Raw genomic sequence first — 25,833 nt, 5'->3', positions numbered from 1 at the left:
GGCTGTGATGAGTCAGCAGTAGTTGTGTCCTGTCATTGGCTGGTGCAGCGGGTATAGCCGGCTGCCTGGCCCTGGGCCTCTTTTGGCTTGACAGTGTGAACAACTCTGAACATTATGGAATTCTACGAGATATTTGGGCTGGGTCGTTGAATTCTCTGTGCTCTCTAAATGTAGAACTTTCTGACGCACATAGTTCAGCCGGAGATTGCCCCCCTCACATCCACCGGCCATCCATCCCAGCGACTAGCAAGGACCCTCCCCTCCTTGACAACAGTCTTCACCGTGGACTCCCAGTCACTCAAGACACTAACATCCTCCAGAGGGTTCTTTTCCAAGACAAGCACATCCGCTACAAAGCCTTCCTTGATCCGGCCCAGATCCTCCCGTCCAATGAGCCGTGCCGCATTGATCGTGGCACCCTTGAGCACCTCGCCATCACTCAACACTCTCTTCCGTATCGTAAACTCATTGGACTGCTCAGCCTGTAGGGGACCGAGTAGATCGCTCCCGTGGCAGATCAGGACGCCCTCCTCGTGTGCGATTCGCATGGCCTCGAGCCCCTTCTCCAGCACGACCTTGTTCTTCGCCTGGTTCGCAGGTGGCAGGAAGTCCTTGTACTTGTCCATGCCCATCGCCTCGTACGTCACCAACGTTGGCGTCAGGATGGTACCCAACTCGGACATGTGCTTCGCGGTAGGACGGTCCAGGAGATTGCCATGCTCGATGCCCCGGACACCGTTGTCCACTGCATGTCGTATCGCCGCAGGCGTGTACGCGTGAGCAGTGACGTAGGTCCCGTAACTCTCCGCCACCTCAACAATGGTCCGCACCTCCTCTCTGGTGAACTGTGTATTGGTGAGCTTGTCCGTCGGAGAGGCGACACCCCCACTAGCCATGATCTTGATAAAGTCAGCGCCCGTGCGGAGATTCTCTCGTGACGCGCGCGTACACTCGCCCACGCCGTCGACGACGGTACTCAGTATCCCCGACGAGCAGCACTGGTGCGCACTCCGGACGTCGCCGTGACCGCCTGTCTGCGAGAGGGCCTTTCCGCTGGAGATGACGCGCGGACCAGGGAACACGCCCGCTTCAATGGCCTCTTTTAACGCGAGACTGGCGCCACCTGTGTCTCGTACGGTCGTGAAGCCACGCTTGATCATCCGCTCGCAGACCCACGGCTGGCGGAGCAAAGAGACGCCCACGTCATCCGCAGTCAAGTCGAGAGACTGGCCGTTCGGAACGGCAGCGAGGTGGACGTGGCAGTCTATCAACCCGGGACACAGGTACTTTCCCTGCAGATTGATGACCGTGTCTCCATCTTGGGGCGAGATATGAGGGCCGACGGCGTGGATGAGACCGTCAGTCAGCCGTACGCAGGTGAGGTCTGTGACGGAGGAGTAGAGGGGCTCTACGACACGAGCGTTGACGAGAAGATGCCGTCTTTGCGGCGGGAGCGCGAAGGGGTCTGTTGATGACTCTGAAGTAGCTGGGTCGGAGGGAACGATGCGTCGGACTGTCATGATGGCTTACACTGGCGGTGTATGTATGTAATGGTGCAGACTCCAGAGAGGCAAACGGCGGTGGAGGCGGCCTACCGTTTCGACAGCTCGGAGACCGGGACGTGGGGCCGAGCCTCGAGGTGATCAACATGAACGTCCGTGTACGTAGTGACAGTAAAGTTGTAAATTCCGTGTCCGTATTCATTCCCATGAAGAAGCAATGCGCCTAGATACGCCGTCCCATGCTGTTCCCTACCCGCTTGTCTCAATACTCCTCCGGCTGCGGCCGCCCGTCGAGCCACTTGCTCATATACGGCCCATCAAGCCAGAAGCCCAGCTTGCGGTAGTAGCTCCGCACACCGACGCCCGAGATGACGCTGAGCTTGTCGCTGCCGTGCTCGTCCCGCGCGATCCGCTCGGCCTCCTCCATGAGCAGCGTGCCAAAGCCCTGGTGCTGGAACTTGCGCGGGTCGCGCGCGTGCACGGGCACGGCGGTGCCGTACACGTGGAGTTCGCGCACCATGCTCGTCGGCTGGCCTGTCAGCTCCTCGCGGTAGGTGTACTTTTCGGTGCACTTGCGCAGACGCAGCAGCGCGACGAGGATGTCCTGCTTGGGGTCCTCGTAGGCCAGGAACGTCTCCCAGCCGCCGTTGGCTGTGTAGTCGCGACGCACGAGCTCGATTTGGTTGGGGCGGATCTTGTTCTTGACCTCGTTGACGCCGACCTCGCGTGTGCGCACGTCGCGACACGAGGTGCCAAAGTCCTTCATACGCGCCAGCGCCAGCTCGCGCAGGTTGCCGTTCTCCACGCCGGAGGAGACGAGTGGCATGGGGATATCACGCTGGACGCGGTAGATTCGTGTCCACGGCGGGATGAGGGCCAGTATTCTTGCCACGAGGTCGATGAGCCCGTTGGGTGTGTAGTTCTGGTACCGTCCTGTGCGCCATAACTCGTAGAGCCCCGTGCCACGGATGACTAGTGTAGGATAGATCTTGAGACCGTCGGTTCGGAATGCAGGGTTCTCAAAGTACTCCCTGAACTGATCCATGTCGCGCTCCATGCCCACGTTAGGCAGGTCAGGCATCATGTGACTGACGACCTTGAACCCAGCATCCTTGGCCAGGCAAAAGGTCTCTGCCACCGCGGCAACCGTATGGCCTCTGTTGGAATCCCTCGCCACGTCCTCGTACAGACTCTGCACGCCGACCTCCAACCTCGTGCAGCCGTACCGCAGCATGTCTGTGAGGTGCGGCTGCAGACAGTAATCCGGCCTTGTCTCGATCGTGATTCCCACGCACTTGATGTTGCTCATCTCGCCCGCTTCCACGGCCTCGTCCACGTTCGACGTCTGGTACCCGCTCAGCGCATTGTGCAGCTGCGCAATAAAGTCCTCGCGATAGGACTCGGAGAGTGACATGAACGTGCCGCCCATGAGGATATATTCCACCTTGTCGACCGAGTGCCCCAGACTCTTCAACTGGTCCACTCGCCCACGCGCCTGCTCAAAGGGGTCGTAGCGTGCGCGAATCGCTCGCATGGAGGTGGGTTCGTATCCAGTATAGGACTGTGTGCTGTATTCGAAATCAGAGTCCGGCCCGCCGGGGCAGTAGACGCAGATGTTGCCCGTGTAGGCAATGTGCGGACAGCGATGCGGCTTGCACATGACCGCCACGACCGCGATGCCTGAGCTCGTGCGGATCGGCTTGGCGATCAGCTTGGGCAGGATGTACTTCTTGTAGTGCTCGGGAATGGCGGCGATGATGGCGGTGAGGGGCGGCACGGACTTGAGCTTGTGCTTCTTGGCCATCTTGCCGCGGATCGTGTTCAGGTTGACGTCCTTGCCGGGCTGGCCATTCTTCTGGGCCTCGTGATCTTCGATGAGGGCGTTTGCGAGGTCGGCGCAGCAGCGCAGGAAGCGCTCGCTCTCGGGGATCATGTCGGCCGCCTTCTTCTTGTTCAGCGTCCCGGCAGGCGCCTGCGCGGTCATCGTCGCGGTCGCCATGGCTGCTGGGGGAGAAAGGTGGTGCAGTCGCTGGATAGAGAGAGTCAATCGCCAAAAAGTTGCCCCTCCGAATCGTCAGTCGTGAATTTCGAGAGTCGAAACGGTGATGGTGGGGTCCAGCCTAAGATGGGCTGTCCGTAACAAACGTTTGTCCCCGTTTCCAACGGTCGGTAGGCCGACGGCAATATCGGAAAAAGTGCGCGCCGGTGCCCCGGCCACACCCGATTCGGTCCTGGCGCCAATCAAGCGGCAGCTGCAAGAAACCGCATCGCGAATTCGAAGCTATCGTCGAACGAAGCCGCGAACCCCCTTCTGGTGAAGCCCATCCTCAAACCACCAACCCTCTCTTCCTCAGCGCCTCGTCTCTCTCTCTCCCTCCGCACACACACTCTGGTCATCACCATGCAGGCCATCTCTCGCTCCGTTCTGCGCCCGGCTGCGCTTCGCCAGGTTACCAGTCGCGCCTACAGCTCCAGCAGCTCGCCCTACGCGCAGACCATTGAGAACCTGCGTATCAACGGCGATACCAAGGTCATCTTCCAGGGCTTCACTGGCAAGCAGGGAACGTATGTGATCGGCCCCTACCCCCCGCGCTAGGTTCAATGGCTGACTGTATTTAGCTTCCACGCTACGCAGGCCATCGAGTACGGTATGCAAAATGACGAGAGCCCTCGACGAGACGCAGCAGCGGACACTGACACACCACAGGCACAAAGGTCGTCGGCGGAACCAACCCCAAGAAGGCCGGCCAGACGCACCTTGACCTCCCCGTGTTCAAGAATGTGAGCGAGGCTGTCAAGGAGACTGGCGCCACCGCCACTGCTCTCTTCGTGCCGTACGTTTCTTTCATTGTGCCCCCATGAGATACTCTCCTAACAACGCTGCAGCCCCCCGCTGGCCGCCGCCGGTATCGAAGAGGCCCTCGAGGCCGAGATCCCCCTCGCCGTGTGCATCACCGAGGGCATCCCCCAGCACGACATGGTCCGCATCACCTCGATGCTCAAGTCGCAGAGTAAGACACGCCTCGTCGGCCCCAACTGCCCCGGCATCATCGCCCCGGGCCAGTGCAAGATCGGCATCATGCCCGGCTTCATCCACAAGCGCGGCCGCATCGGCATCGTCTCGCGCTCTGGCACCCTCACCTACGAGGCCGTCAACCAGACCACCCAGGCGGGTCTCGGCCAGTCCCTCGTCGTCGGCATCGGCGGTGACCCCTTTAGCGGCACCAACTTTATCGACTGCCTCAAGGTCTTCACCGAGGACCCCGAGACGGACGGCATCATCATGATTGGTGAGATTGGTGGCTCGGCCGAGGAGGACGCCGCCGAGTTCCTCAAGCAGGCCAACACGGTCGGCCGCGGCAAGCCCGTCGTCAGCTTCATCGCTGGTATCTCGGCGCCCCCTGGTCGCCGCATGGGTCACGCCGGTGCCATTGTGGCCGGTGGCAAGGGTGGTGCCGACACCAAGATCAAGGCGCTCGAGGACGCCGGCGTCATTGTCGAGCGCTCGCCCGCCGGGCTGGGCAAGGCCCTGTACGACGAGTTTGTCCGCAGGGATCTCTTGTAAGGGGCGAGGCGGATGCATGTAGTGTAATGGCTTTGGGTCGCCGGTGTTGTTTCCTTGCGTCTGTTCCAATAACCGTACGTCACGTAACTGATAGAATGGGAGCATCATGGGTTGGATGTGAATATAAGTGAAACTTTACAAGTCCATCAAAGGAATTGTTCCTCTTCTGATAAGATATTCCGTTTATTTCTTACAGCCGTAGCCAATACCATGCCCATGACAAACAACGCCTTTTCCCATGCCCGTGCTGCTGCTATGCTTTCAAACCCGGCGACTCACGCCATCCATACACACCATCCTCATACTTCCTCCTCTGCTATCTTGGCCAATATGTGGGTGGTAATGTCCGCGACCGCCTCGTCGCTCGGGCGGTAGTTGTCCCCGTTGAACGTGGGAACCCGCCGCTCCTTGAGAACCTGGACGACGATCTTGGTCGAGAAGCCCATCTGAGTCCAGGTGCCGACCAGGCTCGGGTGGTAGCCCCCAAAGTCCTCGGGCTCGGGGGCGGCCTGGCTCTCAGCGTACTTGCCCTGCAAGTCGAGCTGCCTCTGGGGGGCGCCAGCATACTTGATGCTCCACTCCTGGGCGCGGCGGGCGAAGAGGGCGGGGGTCTTGACGGCCTGGCTAGCGACCTCGGCGTCCTGGGGGTCGTCGGTGTTGGGAACCTCGAGGAGCAGGCGGATGCTCATCATGGCGGACTTGATGGTCTGGACGGGGCTCCAGTTGTCGCGGAGAATGTCGAGGCAGATGGCGCCCGTCTGGGAGCTGACGTTGGGGTGCCAGATCTTTGTCTTGAAGGCGATCTTGGGCGGCTTGAAGGGGTACTCGTTGGGCATCGTGATGAGCAGGTCGAACTTGCCGCCCTCGTAGGGGGTCTTGGGCGGTCCGAAGATGTGGCCGTGGAGGTACTCCATCGAGGCGCCGCTGGGGTCGGAGAGCTCGACGGTGATGCCCGCGGCCGGGTCTGTCTGGATGTCCTTGAGCTCCTTGGCGACGCGGCGGTCGCGACTGGAAGGCATGGTGGCGGGTGTGGTATGTGCTGCTCGGGGTATCTCGTGCTGTTGATGTTGATGCTGGGCGATTGTGCTGTGCTGCTGTGGAGGGGCTGCAACTGAAGACGTCAATGGCGGAGGCACCTTTACTGGGGCGGCGGGAGCGCACGCTTTATGCAGGGTACCTTATTAGGGTAGGCCTTGGTGATCCATCAACTCAAGGAGCAAGGAACAAGATCAACAACCCTTTGTTCTGGACGAAAATGACGATAATCACTGTGTTTGGGGTTACCTGTTCTTGCAAGTAACAAACCACATTGTCATCCATCACCCGGCCCTTGGTCCCTGTAGAGCATGGTGGACCGCTCTCAGCCTCTGGCTGAGCTCTCGCTTGTGTTGCAACGTTGGTCCATTCCACGGAAGTGGCATGGAGGTGACGAACGGTTACATCTGCTCTAGCAATTAGACTGGGTGTGCTCTTCATTGAACACAGGTTACCATCAGAGCATCTTGATGATGCAGTCTGCCGCCTCTGCCCTACCCTGCACCACCAGGCGTCACACCAGCTGGGGTGCATCAACGGGCAAGCAATTTATTGAAACGCAAATTGAAGCGCTATTCATGTACTCGTGGCGGCGGCATAGATCTTGCTTGTTGTTGTTTGTCTTTTTCACAATGATAGCTGATGCTGTGCTCCTCGTTGGTCATTGACAGGGGATTCAACATCGTTCATGGCTGCCACATCCCCTGTAGTTAAAACCCGTTACGCCTTGTCGTCAGTTTCTGCGACATGATTGCTTATCACTCGAACAAACAATCCATCCATCACACCGTCTGCCTATTAGTTATTTTGATCCAAGGTGGCGCACACGGACGATCCAATTGTATGCCAAGCCGCGCGTTCGCATGCTCGCTCTCGCACAGACAAAGTTCGCCTCCTCCCGCTAGACGCACTCAATCTCACCATAGCAGCCTTGCTGCGCCACGTTGCGTTGCGACAGCCCACCACATCCTCCTCGCCATGTCTGACTCTCCAACTCAGTCTACAGGAGGATCAGATGTGGCGTACGCGGCCGTGTGGCACGGGCTTGCGTCAGTGTCTACCCGATAGGCGTACGACTCCCTTGGTGCGAGATGTCCGAGTCCGAGCCCATGGACATGATGGTATAAGTTATACAGCCTCGCCGGCAAAGGCAGCTGGTCTAGATAGCCATTATCAAACTCATCAACTCGTCCATCTTGCTACACTTCACTCTTTACCACTTTTCGCCCGTACTCCACCGCAACCATGACCACGGTCGTCACCAAGTACAACGACCAGCTGCCCCAGGGCCAGCACCAAGAACAAGACAGCCCCCCAGAGTACATGGCCGAGCCAACAATCACCCGTCGCCCAACCCTCGGCCAACGCCTACACCGCTTCTCCTCCCGCGCCGGCACCCCTCTAAACAAGGCCTCCAACATCCTCGGCGCGGAGGGCTGGTGGCCCACCTCCCTCGAGAAGGAGTCCCTGAAAGCAGCCCGCATCCTCTACTCCTTCACCAACCTCGCCGTCGCCACACCACCGCCCCCAAAGGCCGGCGGACCCAAGCACCCCATCGGTCTCAGCAAGAAGAAGCTCGTCAAGATCCCCGTCCACGTCCTCCGCAACTGCGCCGGGCTCGCCATCTTCAACACCATCCGCGCGGGCGCCTGGCACGGCAGTGTGAGTGGTGGCTCGGGCGTCGTCATTGCTCGTCACGCGGACGGTACCTGGTCTCCGCCCTCTAGTTTCATCGTGTCCAGTCTCGGGGCAGGCTTCGTCTTTGGTCTCGACGTCTACGACTGCGTCTGCGTCCTTAACACACCCGAGCAAGTCGACGCCTTCACGAGGCCTCGCCTCGCCCTCGGTGGCGGCGCTAGCATCACAGCCGGGCCTGTGGGAGGGGGTGCGTCCCTGGCGTCTGCTGTGAGCAAGGATGGCAGGCCCATGTGGAGTTATATCAAGTCCCGTGGACTGTGGGCTGGTCTCTCCGTCGATGGTACCGTTATTGTGAACCGTGGCGATGCGAATGCGCTCTTCTACCAGGAGAAGGACATCTCAGCACAGAGGATCCTCAGGGGTGGTGTCGCATGGCCAATGGGTGCAAAGCCCCTCTTTGAGGTCCTCAAGGCTATTGAAGGCCGGGGCGAGGTTGATCGCAGTGTGGTGGACGAAGTACTCAGTGAACCTCCCCCAGGTGATGGCGCGGCTGCAGCTCCGGCGGACTATGTCGATGTGCAAGCTGAGTACATGGACGACAAGAGGAGCATGGGGCATGATGCGGAGGTCCGCAAGGGGGACGATCTATATGAGAACTCAGTGGTGGATGAGAAGGAGGCTCTCGCCAAGGCTGGTGTCTGATTGAGAGAGCAGCGACTGTTGTAGGATAGGATGCCTGGATTCCTTCATCGTCATTTCGGAATAGCGAATGGTATTAATGATGTTGAAGACTGTAGAAAAGAGTTCCTGGGCGTCACCCCTTTTCAGGGGCCAGTGTCAACAATAGGCTTGGCGATGGCACCACAACTTGCCAAGGTTCAAGATATTTAAAACAAAGGGCAATCACCTAAAGCAACGCTTCTTATTTCATATAGACGCTATTCGTATCCATAAAGATAACATCAGCGGCATGTCGCTTCCACCAGATCGCACAGCCCAGATGTGCGCTACCCTTCCCCAACCCGCTTCCCCTCATTTCTCTACAGAACTCATTCAGTCGCGGTATCCCGAAGGAGCACGAAAGTTCATGATAGGTGCTGCTAAGAACCAGTTGTCGGTGAATCCGTGCGTCGGATCGAACCGCGAGTGTCCAGCCTTGCCATTGTGCGTGTCCACCCAGAGCCTTGTCACAATGTCAGCCTTGGCCCTGATCCTCCACGCATCCGCGTACCCGATGCTCGGGCCTATTCCTGTCAGGATGGATGCCCACATGCGGACGCCTAGTTTATCAAGGGACGTGGTGAAGCCCAGTTTCGCAAGCTTCCGTTGCATCTCAGCATCGTTCCGGATCATCTTGTCGTTCTGTGCGGCGGCATGTATGCAAGCACCGTTGAGAACCCCGACGTATGCCAGTACTTCTCCATTCAGGTTATGCGCCTCGTTGCGGAGAAAGGGGATCGAGCTGCATTTCAGCCGACTGCGCGCATGGAGGCTCTGACCACGAGCAACGAGCTCGTATTGCCAGAAACCGCGCTGAAGCGTGGAGAATGCCTCAAAGGTATGGAGAGGCCTCTTCTGCCCTTGCCCCTCGTAGACACGCATCTTTCGGTATTTCCAGAACTCTCTGCTCGCCTGGCGCCTGACGTATTGCTCTCGCGCAGTGATGACTCCCCTATCACGACGCTCCTTTCGCCAGGAGTTCTCAAAGTTCTGCTTGAACCGGCACCAAAACCCGCCAGCAGACGCTCCGACAGAGGGGGGACGCCGTGGTGCGCTTCCGAGTATAGAATACAGCGCGTGGTATGTCAGCGTATTGACCTTGCCGGCCATCACAGCGGCATCGCCCAATAGGCGCGGATGGAGGAGATCTTGGATCGCCCCCTTTTTGTCGGGTTGCGCCGCAAGGAGCAAGATATGTTGAATTCCAGTATTGATGCCATCCGACGGCAGAAGCAGAATGAGTAGTGTCACCATGGCGATGCCGTAGTTCTCTGGCAGGATCGCGTTGCCAATGATGCCACGGTAGATGGTCTGGTACGACAAGCACGCCAGGGTTGCTGCCGCAGGCTACGCGGCGCAAAAGGCGTCCAGCGTTTGAGTGTTGTCCATACTCTCCATGATTCGGACGACAACCTTTGGGGGCAAATCTTGGAGTCGCTTGGCGCTCGTGAAGCTGGTGAGGCACCGACTGAAGTCCCATGATGGAGGACACAGCATGCGATGTGCGGCCAGGATAGTATGCCAATACAATCGGCTCTCATTCAACGCAGAGCCATTCTGAGAACGAGACTGAGCATTGTCAGGCACAATTCCTTCACCAGCGAGCCAGTATCGACGATATCGCAGGCATATCTTGGGAATAGTCGCAGGAGTTTTTGGATCCGGCGCCGGTGGGGAGACAAGCTGCACTGCGACACGTCCCAACTTTGACGGTGCTCTGGCGGAGTCATACAATCCCAGTGGCGAGGGATGAAGCGGCAGGTATCCACCAGGTCGACAGCCATTGTTCGAGCGAGGGACCTTCCTCCTCTTGCCAGCATACGATCTTGGTCGGAGATCGAGGTCAACATAGCGTGAGAGCCAGGACAGACACCGCTTTGGCTGCGTAGGCTTTGCAGGCTTTGCAGGCTTTGCAGGCCGCACAGACTGCGTAGCCGGCGGGTCCGACTTTTGGCATGTCTGCGAACCAGAGTCCGGTGGCTTAGGCAACTCTTCTGCTTCATGTCGCAGACGAGGCGGGCTTAGGGTATTCAGCGAGTCGGGCGGAGTAGCACGGGGCGTGGGCTCTTCAAACACTTCCTGGCGAATTTCCCGCTCTAGAATCTGCCACTCGACATCGCCATCGTCATCGTACGATACATGTGTCTGGTCGTTGTTTCCGGATTCTGGCGCTGGCGATGGGTATCCCTCGCGTGCAGCTTTGTTGGCCTGCGCCCTGAAGAAGGGGGGTTGCATAGTCATCGTTGGACATATCTCGCAGCCTTCATCGCTTTTAGGCATGTTGGGGGACATGGTAATGCTGCTGATGCATAGGATAATATCGAGGTAGTGGTTGGGAGAAGTGTAGAAGAGACGCGAAGCGCGGACTGTCGTTGTTGTTATGTAAATGCAGCAGCAGGCAATGCCAAGGGCGCACTTGCCCACAGGTTCTGTTTCTCCAGGCAACAAGGCACTCACTCATTCCGCTGCAGTGTATTTGCCAGCTGAATATAAATTCATCACAACTCCTATAACAAAGAACCGCTTCCGACATGACCCATCCCCTAATCGCTGCTGCTGTTGTCACAGTTCCAAACATGAAAACCAAGAGAGGGGGAAAAAAAAGGTAGAGAACGAAAAAAAGCCTGTACCAGATGCCATCGTCTCCTCAGTCCAGCCTAGCCCAGTTCCTCTCCTTGACTCCTTCCTTTCGGCATACCTGTGGCAACCACCCCCTAACGCCCGAATTTGCAAGAAAAAAAGGGAGAAAGGCCCAGCCAGGCCAGACTCCACAAAAAAAGATCATCCAGATGTTCCAACGACATGCATTGTCTGTCCAGACAATTTACTTCCTCGAACTTGAGCCGCCAAAGTCGACCTCGCGCTCCTGGAGCTGCTTCTTGTCCTTGCGGCTCTTGATGACGAATTCCGACATGATCTGGATGTGATCGGCCGGGTAGTGCCAGTAAGGGAAGGCAGGTATCCTAGACAGGTATTCGCGGTCAGGGGGTCCCAGCACACTGACAACCTCGAGTGAGTTGGTCGAGTACCAAATGTAGTCGATGACGTCGGTGAAACCGGGCGTGTAGTTGGTAAACGGCATCTCGTCTGCCGTGTTCCTAGTGTGAGCATATGCGTCACGCAAGCTGAACGGGTGCTCGATGCCGTCTCGCGTGAAATTGCCGTACTGGTACTTGGACAACTCGGGGTGGTCAGGAGGCACGTGGCCCTTGGACAACAGGTCGTACACGGACGAGTCGGCTGTGGAGTTGAGATCACCGCACACCAATAGTGGAATTTCCGTGTTGGTGCGGTATTCCTGGCTCGGGCCGGGCTCGGCTTGAGGGGGTGGTGCTTCGGCATCATCGTCCCTGGGCAAGACGATCATCTTCTTGTCCTTGACCGCAGGCCAGCGCGCGTATTTCTCGGCCAGCTTGGTGACGTGCTCCATCAGAATACCAGTCTGGATCAATTTGACATCTGCCAGAGCCACATCCCACGTCAAGTGCGCATTGATGAGCATGATGCGTGCGCCTGTCAACCGTGACTCGAAGAAGCACACCACAGCAATGTTGTCCTTGGGCATGACACGGTTGAACACGTCGTGCTGGTTCTTCATGTCTGACCTGTTGATGGCGATGGAGGCAAATTCGATGAGCTGCTTGTCGAGTAGGATGAACTTGCTCTGCTTGTAGAACACGGCGCAACCGTCGACGGACTGGGCGTCCCTTTCGGACATGGTCTTGGCGCGCGACTTGGGCCATTGCACACCCTTGTAGTCCATCCGCGCAAGAGGCGGGCTGAGGTCTTCCTTAAACGCATCGGTCGACACCTCTTGCAGTGCTAAGAAGTCGGCGTCCCTCTCCCTCAACTCCTCGAGAATACAGTTCTGGCGGTATGTCCAGTTCAGGGCCTCCGTCGGAGTGTAGCCGTATGTGCTCGCTGTGGCATACTTGTCGCACAGGATATTCCACGAGAAGACCTTGATGCGTTCGAGATTCGCGCCAACGTCTTCCTGGATGACGATATTTTCGCGGGGAGGAGGCGTGGGTGGAGCTGTCACCATAGTTAGTATCATTGGAACACGGAGAAGAAAATGATATAAAACTCACGCGGTGCGCTTTCTTTGAGAGCATTGATCAAGCTCTTTGTTCCCTTTTCCACGAGTTCTGTCTTCACGCCCGCTTCTAGCGGATTCCCCTCGACGCCCAACATTTCCAGCAGATGCAGGGATCCCAGTTCAAACGGTAGCTCGGTGATGTTGTTGCTGAAGAGGAGGAGCTGCTTCAAGTATGTGCACATGCCCAGCTCCGGCGGGAGGTCGACCAGCTGGTTGTACGAGGCGTCGAGGTGTCGCAGCTGGCGGAGCTCGCCAATCTGCTTGGGCAGGCGTGTGAGTTTGTTGGACGCAATGTAGAGCTCGTTGAGAAACTGGTAGCGAAACAGCTCGGGCGCCAGATTCCGTAGACCCTGCCCGCTCATGTCCATATTGTGCCAGTCCTGTCGCTTCGCCTCGTCCATCGGGTTGTACGGCCGTCTCCTATCGGCGAGGTCGGTCTCGTTGTCCGCTTGCGTCTTTGTCGAGGCCGCCGGAGGACCACCTATGCCTTTATTCTCCGACGCCTTAAGCCGCGCATAGTAGTGGGGTTGCTGCTGCTCCGTCATGGCACTGTGAGCCCGCTCTGAGTCCTTAAACAGGCGAAGCTGTTCCTGCCATCCTTCATTCGGCGCCGCCTGGCCTCCTCTGGAGCCGCCATGGCCATTGGGCAGATTCGGACTGAAGGGGCTGTTGGACAGAACCCCAGACGTGTAGTTGTTGTGGTGGTTGAGCCCGTTGGTGTTGGACAGGCCGTGATCGGGGCCCAGACCTTGGTGGTGCTGGTTCTGGGAAGGGTGGTGTTGCTGGGCGTGCTGGCCGTAGTTGTAGAGCATGTTGGGGATCCCACGGCCAGCACCATTCAGCCGCGCATTGTGGCTCTGCTGATGGTTTTGGGAGTACATGCCAGGACGCTGACGGCTTGGCCGTTGACAGACGACGTGTTTGCTTCTCACAGAGGTGGGGGACGTGTGGCTAGGGATCGGAGAATTGTGTCGTCGTAGGCGGGCATCTGTCGCGAATATTTCTTTTATCGCTGAGAATGGCGCAAAGTCTGGATGTAGCGGTCGCTCGGTATCTACGTGTGCTTGGCTCCCTGGCGTAGGTTTCAGTCCGTCATCAAGCAAGCTTGACAGGGCGCTCCGCAAGTGTTGGCAGACTGTGTGCGACGACAAAAAAAGGCGGTGCGAGGTCTGAGCCAGGGACGTCAGCCAGGGTATCGTTGCAATGTCAAGTTTGTGAAATGACAGATGTCTTTGTCTGAGACTACAATACTTGGTGGGAGGGATTGTGTCACCTGCGCTGGTGGGAACGGGAGTATAACATACGACCAAGTGGCGGTGAATTCGTAGGGATCTCGAAGAGCGCTGGAACTGCAATATATACTCGGTATTGCTGGGAATACTTGAAGATGGTAGGTCGCAACGTGATTCAACGATCGCAGCCTGGTCACCGGTCGAGCGGTGTTCCGCGAGCTGGACAAGTTCGGCCGATGATCCACCCCACCGGATCGGATCATTCAAATCCCGGATCACGTGCGAGGGGTTCATCATGCTTAAATGATGCAAAGGCATGTTTCCTGTTCACCACTCTAATAACGGCTACTCAACACACTGCTACTCCTCTAGGTGCTGGCTCGCTCTGTTACGTCGTACATCCACCACCCCGAGACTGGCTGTAGCGTGTCCAAGCCAGTTCTTCTCTCGTCTGTTCCATTCTTGTCTTTCCCGCCATCACTCAAGCCGTATGACGTGTTTGGGTTCGAATCATCTAGACCTTCACCACTGCTCGACACTGCGACACCGACCATGCCTGCCACAATCTCCGTGTTGTATATGGTCCCATTGTCGTCCAACAGGGCAGGCACCTTGGTGTAGCCAAGAGGAATGTTCTTCGATTCCACTGATTCGAATGTGATGCCGTCAAGCTCGCATTCCGCCGTCTCACTACGAGAGTACCAGGGGTGCTCGGAGACCTCGAACTTGGCACGCTTGCCATGGTTGTCCCATCGACAAAATGCTGTCATCCAGCCAGAAATCCATGTAGGGCCTGAACCACCCCCCTTGTAGTGCGCAATTTTCGACCAGAACTCGATGACCTCGCTTCCTTCTGGCTCGTCAAAAGTGCGAACGAAAAAGTCTAGGACCTTCTTCAGACGCAGCGCGAACTCTTGCGCATCAGTGCCCCATTCATCAATTTTCTCCAGACGGTCCCGAAGGCGAACCCAATCATGCTTCTCCCCAAGTAAGGTAACAGAGGGGATACCGCACAGGAGACGAAATTTGTACGTGAAGTACTCTTGCATGGCACCCATGAAAAGCCCAGCGGCCACTACAGTGTCATTGTCGGTGGTTGTGGAGAAGTCGGGTAGAATCCATTGGCGAAGGTCCTTGTCCACCACGAACTTGTGCATTTCACCTGTCATCGACACGGCCATCCGGCCAAGATCGACGGTGTAAATGGTACCCACTGCTTCGACAACAAGCTCCTTTTTGCCTTGATGGGCCACGAAATGCTTCCGCAGGTTTTCGGCATTGGCGTTGATGTAAAATGATAGCTGCGTGAGGATCGAAAACCAGACATCCTCAGGCCGCAGGATCAGATGATGATGCGAAGAGTATGCATCAAGAGCGGCGCTGACCAAGCCGTTGCTGGCGGGCGATATGTTATGGTCGGGGTAGAATGAAGCCTGGAAGATTTCCTTGCATGCTTCCGACTCCCTGCGCGCCGTCTGCTCGAGGTGCGTTTCTGGAGAGGTCACAATCTCGCTCCTCCATTCCCGGGGGGCATTGGTGCTTGGCCGGGTAGTCACAGGCATGTTGCTGGTCTTGGTGATAGAGCTGATTGTTAAAGTAGGAACAGCACTCGGATTCAAAAAGCCACCAGAAGTGAAGATGCTTCTGAAGTATGTACTCTGTCCGTGTTTGTTCTGTAGATCAGTGTTACGTGAGATGTGCTTGGGGCAGTGTTGCTTTTGTACACAGCCCCAAAGCTTGTTGCGCTCGTTCTTTCTGCAAGTCAGCAATGGCCGATCAACAACGACCAATCAACAACTGTGATGCCTGGGAGTTCAGCAAACCTTAGTCTCGTGTGATTTGTTGTGATCCATGAACCTAAGGTACCGCAGTTGGGGTAACGACGATCGTACAAGCCCATTTCCAGGCTCATAAACGCTGTCGTGCACTACCCGGGTATTATCATAGCAAACATAGTAAATTTTCTATGGCTGTCTTTCCATGTATTTTGCATCTGGGTTCCGTGAGTCTGATGCTGCTCTCGTTATTGATCTGTTAAGAATCGTACGGTCTAAGTTAACTACCCTGCGAGATCTATGCGGCCGCCGAGCAGATGTGAGATAATGTAACCCATCGGCCTTACTGCTGAGGTAGTTTGCGTTTCGCTTTAAGGCATTCGTTCCAAATTGTGTCTGAGTTACAAGAGTGAGTGAGACTGTTGTTCAGGCAGGAGGAAGCCAGCATATACACCACATCAGATGTATATTCAAGGTATTTCTAACCGCAGCATCGAACGATATTGGGCAGTGCAATCGAAATGAGTGAGTATACATAATTACAGGAAACGATTTCTAACAATAGGCACGTAAGAGACACCAAATGGCCTAGCAAGCAAAAAGGAAATTTCACGAGTGACTACCACCTCTCGATGAGAGGCGCAAAAAGAGTGTCCTCAGTGAGGCTCGAACTCACGACCTCTGGATAACTCAAGACTGAGCTTGATCATATTATGTAATATGAGACCAACGCGCTAGCCAACTGCGCCATGAAGACAGATGCTCGAGGACTTGAGAGTTCGGTCTATGAAGGCTACTGTCAGGGCGGGTATGTGCGCCGTTAAAATGTGCGGCGGACAGACTGGGAGACATATCGCTTCATTGGTGGCTAGAGCCCCGTATTTCTCCTGATCCGGTCAACTCGCCGGGTATTGCTCCGACCTCTTCCGGTCCGATTCATTCTTAAACCAGAAACTCAGAGTCTTGTGAGGCCTGCACACGCAAATACTACAGGGAGGTCCAAAACGAGTGTCCGCTTTCCTGTGGTACAATGAATTATAACAACGGCTATTTCTGGACGCGGTGGAGCCCTACAGTGCGCCCAGGGATAGACTACACGAGCGCGAGGTAGCGCGACAATTGCGAAGCTGTCTCCCCTGTATTCGCTTGCTACATTCACTCCTGCAGCGTCTGGTCCCACCCCTCTGAAACACATCTGATGCCTAACGTAGGAAATTGCTCTATGCTCCATTTAGTTACTTGATCCGGTCACCCACATATAATGAGCCTCCTGCTACTCCGGCAATTCTCTCTAACCTATTCTTACTGTTCCCATCTATCGGGACCTCACTGCTAGCCTTGATGTCCGCCATGATCTCTCCTGTCCAGGTCGCGCGCTTGGTGGGGTTGCTGGCCCCACTATCCCTTTAGAAGAGCGTGGAAAGAAGGGATTCTGCCTAACAAAACTATTGATTTCCCTCTCTGCCCCCAGTTCAAAGCTGTTCACGAGTAATCTCTGCTCGATGTTTTTCTCGTCATTATGGTCGAAGCATACAGTCCCAGCCAGTAGCTTTATTCCGAGGACTGTGAATTTGGGGTTTCTTCTCCCGGTCATGTCAGAGCCTAGCAAGACTTCTTGCCCACCCTACACCCTGAAATGGACACTCTGCCAGAAGAAGACGAGGCTCCACAAGCTCACTGGGAATGCGGTCCAGAATATCATATCCTACCCCAGCATATTTTGGGACGATAAACTCGAGTCTGAGATTGCAGATGTCGTGGCGCAGAAGCGATTAGCCAACACCCACGAGGCTGAAGAGACACAACTCGTATGTTCAATCAATGCTCGCGGCGAAGAGGCCATACCCGGGCGTTTCCCGGGGTCCGACGTCAACTGGGCAGACGTAGATGAACAGATCGCGATACATGCATACATGCATGGATCCTGTGTCAGCTTGCCGCATAGCGTATCAATCATGTATAGTAGGAGACGAGACGGCCGGCCGGTTCTATTCGGGGGTGGCCGTGTGCGGCCAAAACGGCGAATGGTAGAACGTATTCTTCGGACGGCGCGCTCGCTGCACTGTACTTTCTGAGCAATTGCTCGACTCGTCTGATTTTCAGAAGCGGAGCCCGAATTTCCTTGTGCTTCTTATGAGATAGCTGTCGTGCCATGGCTGTGCTAGTGTCGCGAACAGAGGTGCTTGGGCTCGGTCGGTGAAGAGTCTACTAGCTCGCGTTGAACTGTTTTCCTCTTCGGTTTTAGCCGCGATTATTCCGCTGCCAGGCCCCTTGGCTCTAGTTGTTCCAAACGTGACTCACATAGCCAGCCAGCTCTCTTGAGGAGGCGTCATGTCACGTGATTCATTAATATGGATTAACTCGCCTCTCTCCAATTCACCTCGTTCCTGAATTAATCCCACTGGCAGGAGTTTTCACATCCCCATAGCCAATAAGATAGGCTCACTTGCGAAAGTATGCGACGGCGTTCGCTCACTCTGCGCACAAGAACAGCGTCGACGATATCGGCGTATCAAACAAGCATCTGCGTTTACTGCAGCTACCAATTATAGCCTGGCGGCGCAGTCACAGCATGCAGCGCTACAAGCTGCATCAAGGCGAGGCGAGGCGGGATGAGGCACTGATTGGTTGCTGTCGCGCTTAATATTAGTTGTGCACTTTGCGTGTTTCGTTCATATCACGGGAGAGCAAACCCCGCTTTGTCCTGCTTTTAGCTCCTAGCTAATTATCTGTTTCCTACATGAGTACGGAGTACAATAAGACGATACTCAATGACTTATTGGAGCCGATTATCTCCTCGTACTTGTGTGCCGCCCACTCAGTGAAAGGACAAACCATCATAGCCTCTCGCGCGACGAGCAACCGATCGCCCCGCCCTGCCTCGCGCAATGACTTTCACGTCGCCGTTCTCTGCGCCCTCCCCTTAGAAGCTAACGCAGTCGAAGCTGTCTTCGACCAGCACTGGGATGACGGCGGCCTATCATTTGACAAAACACCCGGCGATCCTAATTCGTACTCTATAGGTGTTATCGGCCGCCATAATGTCGTACTGGCGCACATGCCGGGCATAGGCGTAGCGAATGCCGCGTCCGTTGCGAGCGCTTGCAAGACGAGTTACCCTAACATCAGATTAGGACTCGTCGTTGGAATCTGTGGCATCGTTCCCGGTAATGGTAGCGATGAGAGAGTGCTAGGCGATATCGTCATTAGTGACGGCGTGGTGCAGTACGACTTCGGACGGCATATAGATGGGCATTTTATGCGGAAGAACACCCTGCTGGAAAGCTTAGGAAGACCCCTATCCGAAATTCGATCTATACTCGCGAAATTTCGTGGTATTCGGGGTCGAGCTTAGCTTACGAAGCGCACATCCAGCTACCTAAGCGACATTCGAGCAACACCACAGCTAGGCGCCACTTACCCCGGCAAGGCACGTGACAGGCTATTTGAGCCCGACTTTAAGCACATAGATGAACATAAGACATGTGGTGACCTTGGCTGCTCTGGTACTCCCGTGCCACGCAAGCGGCTCCTGCTAGAACCTGACGAGCCGGCCCCTAGCATTCACTTTGGATTGATCGTATCTGGGAGCACCGTGATGAAGTCGGGAAGGGACCGGGATAGGATCGCAAAGGAAGAAAACGTGGTCGCATTCGAGATGGAGGGTGCGGGCGCATGGGATAGCTTCCCGTGCGTGGTGATTAAAGGGGCATGCGACTATGCGGACAGTCACAAGAACAAGGTGTGGCAGCGGTATGCTGCGGCAGCCGCGGCGGCGTGCATGAAGGGCTTTCTCCAGGAGTGGGTGCCGATTGAAAGTACGTGGCCGAGTTTTACTAGGTCTACGAGCTAACGGGCGGTAGGTATAACACAGATACCCAAGGGTCCATGGTGTATGTCGCGGCATTTCGAGCTACGTATCTTTCTAATAGGCTATTAGTTGTTATTCCGCACCCAAAGAACGAAAATTTTGTGCCGAGAGTCTCTTATCTAGAGACCCTTATGTCACAGCTCGGCCTCGGTACGCATGCGGATAAGCTAGGATCGAGAGTGGCTCTCTATGGCTTGGGAGGTATTGGGTAAGCGATCGAACTTCGAAAGATAAGCCGGGTAACTAACAAAAAGGAAGAAAAACACAGATTGCACTATCCTACGTGCACTGGCTCCAGGAAATATGTCCTAGTACATCCGTGTTCTGGGCCCATGCAAGCAGTCCAGAGCGATTTTTACAGAGTTATACGTCTATTGCCTAAGAATGTAAGATTGCCGGTTACGACGATCCCCAAGCGGAGATACTATCCTTGGTGAAATCCTGGCTTGAGCAGACGGATCGGGGTCGTTGGCTTATGGTGATCGACAATGCGGACGATACCGAGCTCTTTGCCCCATCACAAAAGGACGAACTCATCCACATGTCAGGTCCCGCTATTGGCAGAGGGAAACTAGGTCGCTTCGTGCCCTCGTGCCGGCACGGCTCGATCCTAATTACGAGCCGGAATAAGCAGACCGCCGTCCGGCTAGCGCCTGCGAAGCACCGGATCCAGGTAGCGAAAATAACGGATGCGGAGGCTATGCGGCTCATCCGATCCACTATGGAGGATGATGATATCACAGTGGGGACCACAGAGCGACTCGCATCCCGACTCGAACACTTACCTCTTGCACTCGTGCAAGCAACGGCCTTTATGCAGGAGAACGGCACATCTATCGAGGATTACTTACAATTACTAGATGAAAGCAACGAAGTCCTGGTCAACCGTTTGAGCGAGCTATTTGAAGCCTTCGGAAGAGATTCCGAGACGTTACAGGTAGTAACAGCGACTTGGGTCATCTTATTTGAGCAAATCGAAAAGCAGCATCCGTTGGCAAGCTCTATGCTTTCAATAATCAGCCTTTTGGATCGTTAGGGTATACCCAAAAGTTTCGTGAAGGATTACTAGACATCTACGCAGCTAGATAACCAACAAGGCTAGAGTGGCTTAGAGGCTGTGACGAAGGCACTAGGTACTCTCATTGCATTCTCCTTTGTCTCAAATAGAAAGAATGACACGGTGGATATGCATCGTCTAGTCCAGCTCGTAACTCGCAAGTGGCTCGCTACTAGGGGAGCAACGGACGACTTTACGGTAGCAGCTTTAAAGGTGGTGTCGAATGCCTTTCCATGGGGAAGATTTGAAACCCGAGATATCTGCTTGCAGTACTTACCACATGCTCATGCTGTATTAACAGCGCATGGAAAGGACGTGGAGGCCGCCAAACTTCCCCGAGCATCGCTTCTCTATAATATAAGCGGTCTTTTCATGCATCAAGGTAGCTGGGAAAATGCCGAAGCCTACTTAAGCCAAGCTGTAAGAATACTGGCCCAAGCGCAAGGCGAAGAGCACCCGGATACACTAACAAGCATGGGCAACCTGGCAGCGACATACAGGAACTAGGGCCGGTGGGAGGAGGCAGAGACGCTTGAGGTGCAGGTGATGGAGACTCGCAAGACGAAGCTTGGGGCGGACCATCCCGACACGCTGACGAGCATGGGCAACCTAGCGGCGACATACAGGAACCAGGGCCGATAGGAGGAGGCAGAGACGCTTAGGGTGTAGGTGATAGAGACTTTCAAGACGAAGCTTAGGTCGGACCATCCCGACACGCTGATAAGCATGGCTAACCTAGCGTTAACATACTAGAACCAGGGCCGATAGGAGGAGGCAGAGACGCTTGGGGTGTAGGTGATAGAGACTCGCAAGACGAAGCTTAGGGCGGACCATCCCGACACGCTAACAAGCATAGCCAACCTAGCGTTAATATATAGTAACCAGGGCCGATAGGAGGAGGCAGAGACGCTTAGGGTGTAGGTGATAGAGACTTTCAAGACGAAGCTTGGGTCGGACCATCCCCACACGCTGACAAGCATGGGCAATCTAGCGTTAATATACTGGAACCAGGGCCGATAGGAGGAGGCAGAGACGCTTGGGGTGCAGGTGATAGAGACTTTTAAGACGAAGCTTAGGGCGGACCATCCCGACACGCTAACGAGCATGGGCAATCTAGCGGCGACATACAGGAACCAGGGCCGGTGGGAGGAGGCAGAGACGCTTGAGGTGTAGGTGATGGAGACTCGCAAGACGAAGCTTAGGGCGGACCATCCCTACACGCTGACGAGCATGGGCAATCTAGCGGCGACATATAGGAACCAGGGCCGGTGGGAGGAGGCAGAGACGCTTAAGGTATAGGTGATAGAGATTTACAAGACGAAGCTTGGGGCGGACCATCCCCACACGCTGACGAGCATGGGCAATCTAGCGGCGATATATAGGAACCAGGGCCGGTGGGAGGAGGCAGAGACGCTTAAGGTATAGGTGATAGAGACTCGCAAGACGAAGCTTGGGGCGGACTATCCCCACACGCTGACAAGCATGGGCAATCTGGCGTTAATATACTGGAACCAGGGCCGATGGGAGGAGGCAGAGACGCTTGAGGTGTAGGTGATAGAGATTTGCAAGACGAAGCTTAAGGCGGACCATCCCTCCACGCTGACAAGCATGAACAACCTCGCCCACACTTGGAAGCGTATGGGAATGGTATTGGAAGCTACTAAATTAATGCGCGAATGCGTTCGGCTAAGATAACGTAAGCTGGGCTTAGATCACTTACATACGAAGGCTTCTGTCTCTACTTTAGAAGACTGGATTAGCCAGCTCCAAATTTAAATACGGATTTTCTGGGATTGACTTTGCCTATCCTCTTAGTAAATAGCTCACAGCTTCCGTTCTTATCTAGGCCACTGCGTGCTATAGTATTCATAGGTCCCGAAGCTCTCGCCAATGAGGCATCCTGACTAGAGTGAAGGCTCAGCCGTGGTTGGCTATGCTTTATGCTAGATCACGTGAGTTTCGGAGGGGTAAGTGAAGCATGTTTGGTGGGGTGCATATAGTAGGCACCGCAGGGGGGCAGTGTTCGCAAATGTGACGGCTACCTTGCACTCGTGGGTTCTTTTCCTGTTCGCACTGTACGTCTCCACCGCGTCCAGAAATAGCCGCTCTTATAATTCATTGTATTACAGGAAAGCGGACACTCGTTTTGGACCTCACTGTACTGTTGAGGTGCGCTATATCACACGTCTTGCCAATGCACTCACAGTGCATGCTCATATCGCATAGTCTGGTCACAAGGCCAAATTGAATCACAACTGCATAGGGGTTGACTGAAATCACTCAAGTTTTGATACAGCAACTAGCCAGTATTGACCAACAAAGCATATCGCGTATTGAGGACGCTGCCTTTGTGTTTCCTTCTTGCCACAGCCGAAAGATACGACCTCGTGTCTCCGCCAACGTGTCCCACTCTACCATGAACGCGCTCCGGAACAAGGCACCTGTTGCCCCTCGACTTAAACGTTCGTCTCTGAATGAACGGCACGCTCATTGGGAGGTGTCATGGCCTCCTTCTCGCCGTACTTGGCCGAAAGATCGCCGCGCTCCGCTGCCCGGGAAGCCTTGGAGGCAACGCGGGTCTTCCACGCGGGAGTACCAATGTACTTGATACCATTGGGATCCTCAAAGATGGCCTTGGTCTCCTCGAGAGTCTTTCCAGCCGTCTCCGGGAACAGGAAGAAGACATGCCAGAACGCCGCAAAGAGGAAGACAGCGAAGACGAGATAGGTCTTCCACTTGATGTTGGCAAAGGCCTCGGGGACGAAGAGACCCAGCGCGGTGTTGAAAGCCCAGTTACCAGACGTAGCCAAGGCAACACCCTTGCCTCGAAGAGCGAGAGGAAACAGCTCGGGGGGATAGGCCCAGCTCACCGGGCCCCAGGTAGGCGCAAAGCTCGCGACGAACAGGTACGTGCCCGCGATGAGGGCCTTGGCAGGGGCTCCGGTGACTTCCATAGACTGGCTGGGAACTCCATTGACACCACCTGGAACGACGCGCCCGTAGGCTCCCATGACACCTGCGTTGACGCACATCCAGAGGCACATGAAAAACGCGCCCACCAACAGGGTAGGCCGACGACCCCATCTATCCATCCAGATCTGCCGCCATGGTCAATAAAACGTCGTCGACACTCTAATTGACAACTTACCAATGCGGGAAGAGTGCAAAGGACGTTTATTACATAATTAATACTACTGGCGAGTAGAGCAGCGTTTCTTTCGTATCTGGATGATGTTAGCGAAGTTCCGGAGTGTATCGTCAAAAAATGGTGGCCCTGCGACCTCGCGCGGGCGGTGCACTCAGGAAAGGGGCCCCACGTACCCAGCCATGGCAAAAATGTTATTGATGTAGTACACTGTGAATTATTGTTAGTTATTTTATTCTTTGTTGCCATGCAAGTGCTCCATAGTGCTTTGCAGTGGCCTGGTGTGACTCTGATCGTGTGGACTTACTCATGACGTTCATTCCGGTCAGCTGTGACCAGATCTGCGTAAAGAGGCCAATCAGGGTGCGGTTGATCATGGCAGGCTTGAAAAGATCTAGGTAGGTGACATCTGCGTGGCGACGCTCAAACTCGGCCATGTCTTTGATATCTTGCAACTCAGACATGACAAAGGGGTGTGAAGAGTCACCTTTGCCATGGACAAGGGTGAGAACGGCATGGCAATCTTCCCAGCGGTCCTTGCGGGCGAGCCAGCGAGGTGACTCTGGCAGAAAGATCATCATAATACCGAGGAAGAGACCAGGGATGATTTGAAGGGCCCACGGCAACCGAAAGGTAGTTGTGCTGTAGGTCTGGGCGGTGCGCCCGCCAATGAATGAGGACCCGTAGGACATGTAGTACATGATGAGGATGCCCCAGGTAATGGCCCACTGCTGGAAGCCGATAAAGCGACCGCGTTTGGATGGGGGTGCAAGCTCTGCAATGTAGACGGGAACCTGGGCAGATTCGATACCGATGGCGAAGCCGTTGATAGCTCGACCAGCGCAAAGCATGCCGATGTTCTGGGAACCGGAGCAGATGGCAGATCCGATGGTCCTGTACAGGCATTAGCACAAATTCGTACCACAGACAATTCGCGTCGTGCTTACCAGAAGATTGTTCCAATGATGATGGACCATTTGCGGCCCAGTCTGTCAGAGAGCGGACCGGAAACCAGGGCACCAACCCACGAGCCAGCCGACATGGCCGCTGTGATACCGCCCTGCACCAACGGACGTGGTCCAGTGCAGTGGTCTGCATTCGAAAATGGTGGACCGTCAGGGCCCTGGTTGAAGTAGCATTTGTAGCTCTGTGTCCCGAGCTGCGCAGATAGAGAGGAGATATCGAAACCGAAGAGGCCACCACCGATGACGGCCACGCCGGCGATGACATAGATGTTTCCAATGGCCATGTTGAGTAGTAGTTATAGCCTTTGGAACTCTGGCTCGTGAGTAAAGAGTCTTGAAGGCTGCGTCTTTCGCACCTGGCCAAAACAGAAGAGAGTCCAACCAACAGCTTGAGATGTTGGCGGTTCTTATACCAATGTTGCTTGCAGCATGGATCGACCGAGCTACTACCACATAAGCCAAGCAATACCACGCATCAACATTGGCCAACACAGGGGGTATCGCACACCGTCACACAGAGCCTCTGAGGCGCCCTCTTCCAATCCGAGAAAGGCGCCATATCGGCGCAAAGCGCAAGGAGAGGTCTCCACCCTCCCCATGGTCACCATCACCCACACCACACGCGACCAGGAACGTGCATCGACTGTGTGGGGTTGGCGAAGGATTAGCGAAGACCGACACAGACGTGCGGCCAGAGAGCGCTTTCGTCATATCTGATTACTTATTAACAAGCAATACGTGGTTTCGATGCTGCGTGAACAGACAAGGATTCGCGCACACTACCAGTGCCAGGGCCAGCTAATGATGCTGCCTAATTGGTGGGTATTCTTTTATCTACAACTTTCCTCACATAATACAACAACAACCGCTGGTTGACTTGTAAGCACCCACGAGCGTGGATGGATTGATGGTGGGCTGGGGATTGTCACCCACCGTCCACGATGCAGCAGCTCCAAGTGTCCAGACCGAGCAATTGGCCGTCTTGGGTTGCCGGTGTATTATAATTACGTACGTACGCGAAGAACAGAGTTTGGCAACAAATGTCTCCCCATCAACACGTATGAAGTCGCGGTATGACGCACGCCCGCAGGCCTCCTGGCAGGGTCGCGAGAGCGCGCGGCGAATGGGAGCAAGACGGCGGGAGAACCCCAGTCGCGGGTGGCTGACTGCCCGCTGCTGCAACCGCATGGGATTATCTGGCACTTGGACGCCTGCATGAGTTTGCCGGC

At 55.4% G+C, this 25,833-nt stretch overlaps 11 protein-coding genes and 1 non-coding gene across 12 annotated transcripts; 4 read left to right on the top strand and 8 right to left on the bottom strand.

Moving 5' to 3' along the window:
* Window positions 1-36: 36 nt before the first annotated feature.
* On the bottom strand, window positions 37-1,670 carry F5Z01DRAFT_173001 (uncharacterized protein). The gene has a single exon (XM_046257915.1). The coding sequence runs from the start codon at window positions 1,518-1,520 to the stop codon at window positions 195-197; it is 1,326 nt and encodes a 441-aa protein (XP_046116980.1). The 5' UTR covers window positions 1,521-1,670; the 3' UTR covers window positions 37-194.
* On the bottom strand, window positions 1,356-3,590 carry F5Z01DRAFT_173041 (uncharacterized protein). The gene has a single exon (XM_046257916.1). The coding sequence runs from the start codon at window positions 3,499-3,501 to the stop codon at window positions 1,765-1,767; it is 1,737 nt and encodes a 578-aa protein (XP_046116979.1). The 5' UTR covers window positions 3,502-3,590; the 3' UTR covers window positions 1,356-1,764.
* A 168-nt stretch (window positions 3,591-3,758) lies between these two features.
* On the top strand, window positions 3,759-5,216 carry F5Z01DRAFT_659058 (succinyl-CoA synthetase-like protein). Its single transcript, XM_046263738.1, has 4 exons — window positions 3,759-4,067; window positions 4,122-4,150; window positions 4,210-4,336; window positions 4,389-5,216. The coding sequence occupies exons 1-4, from the start codon at window positions 3,904-3,906 to the stop codon at window positions 5,065-5,067; spliced, it is 999 nt and encodes a 332-aa protein (XP_046116978.1). The 5' UTR covers window positions 3,759-3,903; the 3' UTR covers window positions 5,068-5,216.
* A 54-nt stretch (window positions 5,217-5,270) lies between these two features.
* Window positions 5,271-6,479, bottom strand: F5Z01DRAFT_173136 (putative ubiquitin conjugating enzyme). Its single transcript, XM_046257917.1, has 2 exons — window positions 6,245-6,479; window positions 5,271-6,172 (listed from the first exon to the last, which is right to left on the bottom strand). Exon 2 carries the CDS (start codon window positions 6,084-6,086, stop codon window positions 5,367-5,369), a length of 720 nt encoding a protein of 239 aa, XP_046116977.1. The 5' UTR covers window positions 6,087-6,172; window positions 6,245-6,479; the 3' UTR covers window positions 5,271-5,366.
* Window positions 6,480-7,103: 624 nt separating this feature from the next.
* F5Z01DRAFT_173306 (uncharacterized protein) lies at window positions 7,104-8,576 on the top strand. The gene has a single exon (XM_046257918.1). The coding sequence runs from the start codon at window positions 7,348-7,350 to the stop codon at window positions 8,440-8,442; it is 1,095 nt and encodes a 364-aa protein (XP_046116976.1). The 5' UTR covers window positions 7,104-7,347; the 3' UTR covers window positions 8,443-8,576.
* On the bottom strand, window positions 8,577-10,701 carry F5Z01DRAFT_689146 (uncharacterized protein; the record flags this gene model as incomplete). Its single annotated transcript, XM_046266068.1, has 2 exons — window positions 8,577-9,797; window positions 9,852-10,701. The coding sequence occupies 2 exons, from the start codon at window positions 10,699-10,701 to the stop codon at window positions 8,794-8,796; spliced, it is 1,854 nt and encodes a 617-aa protein (XP_046116975.1). The 3' UTR covers window positions 8,577-8,793.
* Window positions 10,702-11,284: 583 nt separating this feature from the next.
* F5Z01DRAFT_624542 (Endonuclease/exonuclease/phosphatase) lies at window positions 11,285-13,440 on the bottom strand (the record flags this gene model as incomplete). The annotated part of the gene is made up of 2 exons (XM_046261380.1): window positions 11,285-12,495; window positions 12,552-13,440. 2 exons carry the CDS (start codon window positions 13,438-13,440, stop codon window positions 11,285-11,287), a joined length of 2,100 nt encoding a protein of 699 aa, XP_046116974.1.
* Window positions 13,441-13,975: 535 nt separating this feature from the next.
* On the bottom strand, window positions 13,976-15,746 carry F5Z01DRAFT_659044 (uncharacterized protein). The gene has a single exon (XM_046263737.1). The coding sequence runs from the start codon at window positions 15,351-15,353 to the stop codon at window positions 14,160-14,162; it is 1,194 nt and encodes a 397-aa protein (XP_046116973.1). The 5' UTR covers window positions 15,354-15,746; the 3' UTR covers window positions 13,976-14,159.
* Window positions 15,747-16,217: 471 nt separating this feature from the next.
* On the bottom strand, window positions 16,218-16,323 carry F5Z01DRAFT_t65. The gene has a single exon. It is a non-coding gene; the product is annotated as a tRNA-Met (tRNA).
* A 403-nt stretch (window positions 16,324-16,726) lies between these two features.
* Window positions 16,727-17,837, top strand: F5Z01DRAFT_171953 (uncharacterized protein). Its single transcript, XM_046257912.1, has one exon. The coding sequence runs from the start codon at window positions 17,069-17,071 to the stop codon at window positions 17,639-17,641; it is 573 nt and encodes a 190-aa protein (XP_046116972.1). The 5' UTR covers window positions 16,727-17,068; the 3' UTR covers window positions 17,642-17,837.
* A 469-nt stretch (window positions 17,838-18,306) lies between these two features.
* F5Z01DRAFT_751477 (nucleoside phosphorylase domain-containing protein) lies at window positions 18,307-21,001 on the top strand (the record flags this gene model as incomplete). The annotated part of the gene is made up of 8 exons (XM_046267049.1): window positions 18,307-18,791; window positions 18,815-18,901; window positions 18,942-19,384; window positions 19,430-19,459; window positions 19,507-19,645; window positions 19,696-19,799; window positions 19,821-20,374; window positions 20,540-21,001. 8 exons carry the CDS (start codon window positions 18,307-18,309, stop codon window positions 20,999-21,001), a joined length of 2,304 nt encoding a protein of 767 aa, XP_046116971.1.
* A 1,667-nt stretch (window positions 21,002-22,668) lies between these two features.
* On the bottom strand, window positions 22,669-25,001 carry F5Z01DRAFT_171839 (glucose transporter). The gene is made up of 5 exons (XM_046257910.1): window positions 24,587-25,001; window positions 23,947-24,533; window positions 23,816-23,849; window positions 23,643-23,718; window positions 22,669-23,592 (listed from the first exon to the last, which is right to left on the bottom strand). Exons 1-5 carry the CDS (start codon window positions 24,886-24,888, stop codon window positions 22,951-22,953), a joined length of 1,641 nt encoding a protein of 546 aa, XP_046116970.1. The 5' UTR covers window positions 24,889-25,001; the 3' UTR covers window positions 22,669-22,950.
* Window positions 25,002-25,833: the final 832 nt, after the last annotated feature.

This window comes from Emericellopsis atlantica (genome assembly GCF_019669845.1).
Source record: "Emericellopsis atlantica unplaced genomic scaffold F5Z01scaffold_18, whole genome shotgun sequence".
NCBI classification, from domain to species: domain Eukaryota; kingdom Fungi; phylum Ascomycota; class Sordariomycetes; order Hypocreales; family Bionectriaceae; genus Emericellopsis; species Emericellopsis atlantica.
Note: the sequence above shows the minus strand (reverse complement) of the source record. Positions and strands in the feature narration are given on the sequence as shown.

Coding starts and splice junctions, on each gene's coding strand:
- F5Z01DRAFT_173001 (XM_046257915.1), bottom strand. CDS start 1,520: ATGACAGTCCGACGCATCGTTCCCTCCGACCCAGCTACTTCAGAGTCA.
- F5Z01DRAFT_173041 (XM_046257916.1), bottom strand. CDS start 3,501: ATGGCGACCGCGACGATGACCGCGCAGGCGCCTGCCGGGACGCTGAAC.
- F5Z01DRAFT_659058 (XM_046263738.1), top strand. CDS start 3,904: ATGCAGGCCATCTCTCGCTCCGTTCTGCGCCCGGCTGCGCTTCGCCAG. Junction 4,068..4,121: donor TTCACTGGCAAGCAGGGAAC/GTATGTGATCGG, acceptor GACTGTATTTAG/CTTCCACGCTACGCAGGCCA. Junction 4,337..4,388: donor GCCACTGCTCTCTTCGTGCC/GTACGTTTCTTT, acceptor ACAACGCTGCAG/CCCCCCGCTGGCCGCCGCCG.
- F5Z01DRAFT_173136 (XM_046257917.1), bottom strand. CDS start 6,086: ATGCCTTCCAGTCGCGACCGCCGCGTCGCCAAGGAGCTCAAGGACATC.
- F5Z01DRAFT_173306 (XM_046257918.1), top strand. CDS start 7,348: ATGACCACGGTCGTCACCAAGTACAACGACCAGCTGCCCCAGGGCCAG.
- F5Z01DRAFT_659044 (XM_046263737.1), bottom strand. CDS start 15,353: ATGCCTGTGACTACCCGGCCAAGCACCAATGCCCCCCGGGAATGGAGG.
- F5Z01DRAFT_171953 (XM_046257912.1), top strand. CDS start 17,069: ATGTTTTTCTCGTCATTATGGTCGAAGCATACAGTCCCAGCCAGTAGC.
- F5Z01DRAFT_171839 (XM_046257910.1), bottom strand. CDS start 24,888: ATGGCCATTGGAAACATCTATGTCATCGCCGGCGTGGCCGTCATCGGT. Junction 23,850..23,946: donor GACCGGAATGAACGTCATGA/GTAAGTCCACAC, acceptor AATAATTCACAG/TGTACTACATCAATAACATT. Junction 23,593..23,642: donor TTTGCACTCTTCCCGCATTG/GTAAGTTGTCAA, acceptor CCATGGCGGCAG/ATCTGGATGGATAGATGGGG.